General features: G+C 37.5%; 1 protein-coding gene across 1 annotated transcript; it reads left to right on the top strand.

Moving 5' to 3' along the window:
- The first annotated feature begins 3502 nt into the window (after positions 1–3502).
- On the top strand, positions 3503–5737 carry LOC131167976 (AAA-ATPase ASD, mitochondrial-like). The gene has a single exon (XM_058127088.1). It carries the CDS (start codon positions 4016–4018, stop codon positions 5573–5575), a length of 1560 nt encoding a protein of 519 aa, XP_057983071.1. The 5' UTR covers positions 3503–4015; the 3' UTR covers positions 5576–5737.
- Positions 5738–7462: the final 1725 nt, after the last annotated feature.

Here is a 7462-nt window from a genome sequence, read left to right on the forward strand (position 1 = left end):
AGTTGTTGATCATCTGACAAAGACTGCCCATTTTCTTCCAGCAAGGTTAACTACTCCATGAATAGGTTGGCAGAGTAATATATTCAGGAGATAGTTAGACTTCACGGCGTGCTAGTGTCCATCATATCAGATCGGGACCCACAGTTCACATCTTAGTTTTGGAAGAATTTACAAAGAGTCTTGGGATCTCTGCTGACTTTTAGTACAACATTTCATCCCAAGACTGATGGATAGTTTTAGAGCGAATAATTCAGATACTGGAATATAAGTTGTAGGCTTGTGTGCTGGATTTTGGAGGGAGTTGAATTTAGTATCTGTCACTAGTTGAGTTCGCTTACAACAATAGCTATCAGGCTAATATCAAGATGGAACCATATAAAGAATTATATGGTCAAAGGGGCCGATCTTTGTTGTATTGGGACGAGGTTGGTGAAAGGAAAATTTTGGGGACAGAGATCATACAACAGATTTCTGAGAAAATTAGGCTCATCTGAGAAAGAATTAAAACAGCTCAGAATTGATTGAAGAGTCATGTTGATAGCCGCCAATGAGAATTAGAGTTTAGTGTGGGGGATAATGTATTTTGAAAATTGCACCAATGAAGGGAGTTAAGAGATTTGGGAAGAAGGGTAAGCTAAGCACTAGGTATATTGCATCATTCGAGATGCTGGAAAGAATTTGTCCAGTTGCCTATAAGATAGCGTTACCCTCATCATTGTCGAGGATCCATGACGTGTTTCATGTATCTATGTTGAGAAAGTACGTCCCAAATTCGTTGCATGTGATAAGTTATAAGTCATTGGAGCTTAAAGATACCTTATCCTATGAAGAAGTACCAATTCAGACCCTAGACCGAAACGAGCAGGAAGTATGCACCAAAAAGATCCTGTTGGTGAAAGTACTCTAGTGTAATCACATAGTTGAGGAAGTTTCATGAGAATTAAAGGAGGAAATGCGTCAAAGGTACCCAAGCTTATTCAACTAGGCCAGCGTGAGGCAGGTAAGTGGAACTGTTTAGGTAAGTATGTGATTGTATAATTATGGACTTGTTTGGAATAGGTTTTCTTAGTTTAAATCTATCTGTTTATGGTTGTTAAATTATGAGTGGTTTTGAGAGAGTTTTTATTTTGACTATTAGTACTCTCCCAGAAATCTTTATTGTAACCACGGTATTCCTCCACCAACAGCGAGGGTAATTAATAAATTTGGGATGGGGCCGCTATGTGGGTGGCTACCGGCTCTTCTATAGTGCGGAGTTACATCTAATAGAATTTCAGAGTTGGATTGAGCATTGGTTAACAAATTTTGAGGACAAAATTTTTATAATGAGGCGAGGATGTAGAGACCCAATATATATATAAAAGAAAAGAGGGAATTTTCTTTGGTGCAGACCAAACCGTCGACGGTTTGGTGGGACTCAGGAAAACCATCGATGGTTTTGATTTACCGAGTGTCATTAAAGTAAAAAATGCGGTAAAAACGGTTTGGTTAAAGACCAAACCGTCAACGGTTTTGTCTGGGACAGCAGCCTATAAAAGGGAAGGAAGCTCATTTATTTTACAAAAATTCTCTCCTTCCCTCTGTAGGGGTTTGGTTTCTCTCTCTCTCTCTCTCTCTCTCTCTCTCTCTCTCTCTCTCTCCTCAATTTCTCCCCATTTCTACGCCAGTTTGAAAAACAAACACCATTTCAAAATCCTAACTCCGATCCTCCGCATTTTAACCGGAGCGAATTCATCTTTTGGGCATCTTAGGTACCACTTCAGGGATAAGGTAAGGGGAAATTTATATGATTTACATGAACATTATATATGATTTTTTTGAATATTCAGGCATATGGATATGGTGATTCTGATTACTATATATGTATTTGGGAAAAACTAATCATATCACTTTTCTTATTAAACATGTATTTTTACTTATATAAAATTATGTAGATGATCATACCTTTGTGTGGCATAAGGAATAAATATGATACAACAGTTTTATATTAAGATACGATATGATAGTTATGATATGATGGTTTTATACCGATTATGATATGACAGTTTTATTCTGAGACACGATATGACAATCGTGATATAACGGTTTTATACCAATTATGATATGATGGTTTTATACGAAGATATGAAATGATGGTTATGACAGGATTTATACAAACTTGTGAATATATGTTTTATACTGAATTGTGAAATGAGATCATATTACTATTTTATGTTATAAATGGTACTATATGGTATAAGAACCCTGATGGACCAATTATGTTAAGAGCACGGTATTGTAGCTAGTATGATATGTTAGTACAGCAACACTGTTGTGAAAGTGTAGGCAGTTGGATAGTCAATTGGGTCTAAGAAGAGTAGAGTAACCCCCTGGAGTTCGAACTAGATTGGGTAGGCCAATCATACTTATAGACGATTATGTTTGACTTAGCCTGGTGGTAGGTTAGTCATGACTAAATTCAATCTTCGGACCACACAATCCAATCATGTGGGATTATTACATGATGATAATATGAATGTCCATTCAAGGAAATTCTTTTATGTAGATATGATGATTTATGTACACAAATAAATTTATTACGACAAAGTCAGTTTTTGAAAAGAATGTATGTATTTTCAAATGTATGGGTGTGAGTCCAGTTTTACATGATTTCTCAGTTAAAGTTAATTATTTAATGGATATGTTTACTACACTAAAACTCATATTGCCACACATTGATGATAATTTATTCCGTTTTACTGAAAAGTCTCACCCCAATAATTTTAACATTTCACTAAATCCAGGGAGCCAAGCTTAGGGAGCTCCGGGGCAAGATTAGTTAGTTTTTGGTTTGAAGTTAGTGCTGGTGAGACATTGATGTGTATATGTTTTATGTTTCTTGTATGCCTTGGGTTGTATTTTGGTTTTTGGGGAGATACTTATGTAAATATGAAGGTTTAAAACTCTGGTATAGTTTTTTAGGTTTGACGTTTTTCCGCTACATGTTTATATTACTTTAATGAACAGGTGTACCCAGTACCCCACTTCAGGATCAGGTTGTTATAGTTATGGTATCAGCGATATACGTAGGTAGAATAGCACTCCGGGCCTCACCGGGTTCTGGGTGCTACAATATTGATACAATAAACCAAACTTTTTATAAATTCATACTAAGAAATAAATGAAAAACTAAATATTCTCTAAATTTCATCACCAATATATCTATTTTTTCTTATTATACATTAAATAAAATAACACTAAACATTTAAAGAATGTTTATTACTTGTATTTTCAAAATTTGAAGCATATAATAAAGATTCAATTAGCCAAATTAAATTGAATTTTCTTGCCTGCATGAGATGATATTGACATCTCATCCCATCTCTCTCTCTCTCTCTCTTTCCTGGTTCCCGGTCTTTTTGGGCGGCTTCTCTGCTGCGTATGCATTGGTGCGCGGTAGTTGTGATTGATCCATGTATGCATAATTCATTAAATTGAATTTTCTGCTTGCATGAGCGGTGTTGAGATCAGTTCCCATCTCTCTCTCTCTCTCTCTCTCTCTCTCTCTCTCTCTCTCTCTCTCTTGTTTCCTGGTTCACGGTCTTTTTGGCGGCTCCTCTGCTGTGTATGTATTGGTGCGCGGTAGTTGTGATTGATCCATGTATGCATAATTCATTTTCTACGTGGAAAGATGGTTTAGCCTACTTCCAGTCTCCCTTTCGTTATAGAAACTGACAACCGTACTGTCCCCACTGGTGACTATTGTAATATGAAAACCTCGTAGAAATTGAATGCGAAGACAATTTGTATGGCTATTATAATATGAAAACTTCGTAGAAATTGAATGCGAAGACAATTTGTCTGTATAGTAAGACTTGGGGTCGTCGGGCTCTCCTATATATTTATTTTTATTATTTAATGTTTATATGGCACTACTCTGCGAGTCTCTCCTAAATATTCGTTGAGTAGCATATCTGTTTGAACTAGCTTATTGCAACAAGAAAGTAATTCCGAATTAAGGTGATCTGGGATCAATATGGGGAGCACCGGAGAGATGTGGACTCAGTTGGGATCTGCCATGGCCGGCATGATGTTCATTTGGGCCATGTTCGCCCAATACTTCCCTCGTCAACTCAAGCCCCATATTGAAACTTATGCCGACAAACTGATGAGCTTTGTGTACCCTTATATTCACATCACCTTCCCTGAATTCACTGGAGAGCGCTTCAAGCGCAATGCTGCCTACACCGCCATCGAGACCTACCTCAGCGCCAACTCCTCCCAGCGTGCTAGACGCCTCAAAGCTGATCTCGTCAAAGACTCCCAATCTCTCGTCCTCAGCATGGACGATTCTGTGGAGGTCACCGATGAGTTTCAAGGAGCGAAGCTTTGGTGGTCTTCCAACAAAATTTTCCCTCAAACGCAGGTCATCTCTTTGTATCCAAATTCCGATGAGAGGAGATACTACAAGCTCATCTTCCACAAACGACACCAGGATATCATTACCAAGTCCTACTTAAGGCACGTGATCGACCAGGGTAAAGCTATTACTGTTGAAAACCGGCAACGAAAGCTCTATACGAATAATCGTAGTGAAAATTGGTATGGGTACAAGCGAAGTGTGTGGAGCCATGCACCTTTTGAACACCCATCAAGATTTGATACTTTAGCAATGGAGCCCAATAAGAAAGAAATGATCATCAAGGACTTGATGACTTTTAGCAAATCAAAAGAGTATTATTTGAAAATCGGAAAGGCGTGGAAGCGTGGGTATTTGCTTTATGGTCCCCCAGGAACTGGGAAGTCCAGCATGATTGCAGCCATGGCGAATCTTTTGAACTACGATGTGTACGATATCGAGTTGACGGCGATCAAAGACAACACAGAGTTGAGGAAGCTGTTGATTGACACGATGAGCAAGTCGATAATCGTTATTGAGGATATTGATTGTTCGCTTGACCTTGCGGGAAAGCGGAAACAACAAAATAAGGAGAAGGATGGCGACAAGGAAGAGAAGGACCCGATTAGTAAAATGAAAAATGGTGGCATGGAAGATAGTAAGGTAACTCTATCTGGACTTTTGAATTGCATTGATGGCCTATGGTCGGCTTGCGGGGAAGAAAGAATAATAATATTTACTACAAATTATAAAGAGAACCTCGATCCAGCTCTCATTCGAAGGGGACGAATGGATAAGCACATTGAATTGTCATATTGTTGCTTTGAAGCCTTCAAAATTCTTGCTAAGAATTACTTGGATGTTGATTCGCACCATTTGTTTGGGATAGTGCAAAGATTGTTGGAAGAAACCAAAGTGACTCCGGCCGACGTTGCAGAGAATTTGATGCCTAAGTCTGCAGAAGAAGATGCCACGATATGTTTGCGAAATTTGATTGAAGCTCTAGAAAAGGCAAATGAGGAGGCAAAGTCAATAGCTGAAGAAGAAGAGAGGATGAAGGCTGAGAAAGATGAGAAAGCAAAAGAGGAAACAAATCCTGCAAAAGAAGGAAAGGTGAAGGAACCACCAGCTGGAAAAGAATTGGAAGGAAAGAAAACATCAGATAAGGAAGTGAAGGAGAATGGAATCACTGCCTAAAAATGATTAGGGAATTGATGAAAGATATATTGAAAATAAACTTGGTTAAATTAGTTATTTTTGTCAAGTGAATGTGTTCTTTTAGTATTTTGTGTAAGTGTCATCAATCCATGTATCTAGATTAAACCGTTATATTATGTTATGTGTGCCATTATAACAAAAGTACATGTGCAAGGCTCCATATGAATCCAACGAGTATCCATTACTCATCCCTTTAAACTCAACTTTAATCAACTTATGTTGCATTCCTAATTATTGGTGTTCACTTCTATTTTCCTGCCAGGATATCTAGTTTTCCAAAAGTGGTAATGGAGATAAATTTGTGCCAATAAAAATTATTTGCGAGTCCATTCTACATTTATTTGGTTGGTGATATTGTTGAATTATAAAGTTATTTCTCACATTCAAAATCCAACATAGGGGCTATACTATTCATATGGTGGTCGTACTATTTATATGATGGTTGTACTATTCATTTGGTGGCTGTACAAGTTTACAAAGATGACTACACAAGTCTACAAAGGTGACTACACAAGTCTACAAAGGTGGCTGCCTAAGTCTACAAAGGTGTGTTGCAGAAAGGAGAATTCAATAAAGATGGGCAGTAATCTCAACTATAAATAGAGAGGCCTACTAGGAGTTCCAATTCATCTCAAGTATCTCCAACTCCAGCTTAAAAGAGAGAGAAATCAAGTATTCTCCTAAAAAAGTGTCCTTGTTGTAGCCTGTTGTTTCTAACGAGATTTTTGTACTCCTAATTCAAGAAAGAGGTATCATTGTTCTCCTCTTATAATTAGAGAGAAGCTGTATCATTATTTTTCATAGTGGATTCTTTATACTCTTGCTCGTGGTTTTTTCCTCCATTTGTTTGGGGGTTTTCCATTTAAATCTTGGTGTCAATTCCTATTTTCTCATTCCTTATTTTAGTTGTGTGATACTGTTCCTACCCATTCAATTTCTTAATAGTGGTATCAAAGCTTTGGGTTGCGGCCTTTGGGTTGGGGTTACTATTCATGATTACTATTCACACGTGTTGTCGGATACTTTTATAGTATTGTGAATGTATACAAGATTTGTTCAAGTATACAATTCCATTAATTTACGATAATGTTCACATATACGATATTGATCATGATGAAAAAGTGGGAGCTGGTTTAGTGGAGGAGCATATCTAATCTACTACAATGGCAGCAAAGTATGAAATAGAGAAGTTTAATGAGGGTAATTTCTCCTTTTGGAAATTGAAGATGAAGGCCATCTTAAGAAAGGACAATTTCTTAGCGGCAATTAGGGACAGACCAATAGGGATAACTAACAAAAAATGGAACGAGATGGATGACAATGTTGTGACTAATCTTCATCTTGCATTAGGAGATTCAGTGTTATCAAGCATTGCGGAGAAGAAGTCAACAAAAGAAATTTAGGATGCGCTGACAAAGTTCTATGAGGTAAAGTCACTTCACAATAAGATCTTCTTAAAAAGGTCACTCTACACTCTTCGAATGAGTGAGTTCACATTGGCTACGGACCACATCAACAATCTTAATACGTGGTTCTCCCAACTGACAATGTTAGGCCATAAGATTGAGCCAACCGAACGAGCAGAGCTTCTATTCCAAAGTATGCCAGATTCGTATGATCAACTCATCATAAAAATTACAAATAATATTCAATTAGATAATCTAGTCTTCGATGATGTTGTGGAGGCTATTCTGGAAGAGGAATTCAGGTGAAAAAACAAGGAAGACAAATTGCCTAGTTCTCAACAAGTTGAGGCACTACCAATGACAAGAAGAAGATCAATAAAATGTGGCTCTAGTGGGAGTCAAAATAATGGTAGATCAAAGTCAAGGAGTAAGAAAAATTTTAAATGCTACAATTATGGCA

This window comes from Malania oleifera, chromosome 11 (assembly GCF_029873635.1).
Source record: "Malania oleifera isolate guangnan ecotype guangnan chromosome 11, ASM2987363v1, whole genome shotgun sequence".
NCBI classification, from domain to species: domain Eukaryota; kingdom Viridiplantae; phylum Streptophyta; class Magnoliopsida; order Santalales; family Ximeniaceae; genus Malania; species Malania oleifera.

Bases quoted from the DNA above. Each gene is read 5' to 3' on its own strand.
- LOC131167976 (XM_058127088.1), top strand. From the start codon at position 4,016: ATGGGGAGCACCGGAGAGATGTGGACTCAGTTGGGATCTGCCATGGCC.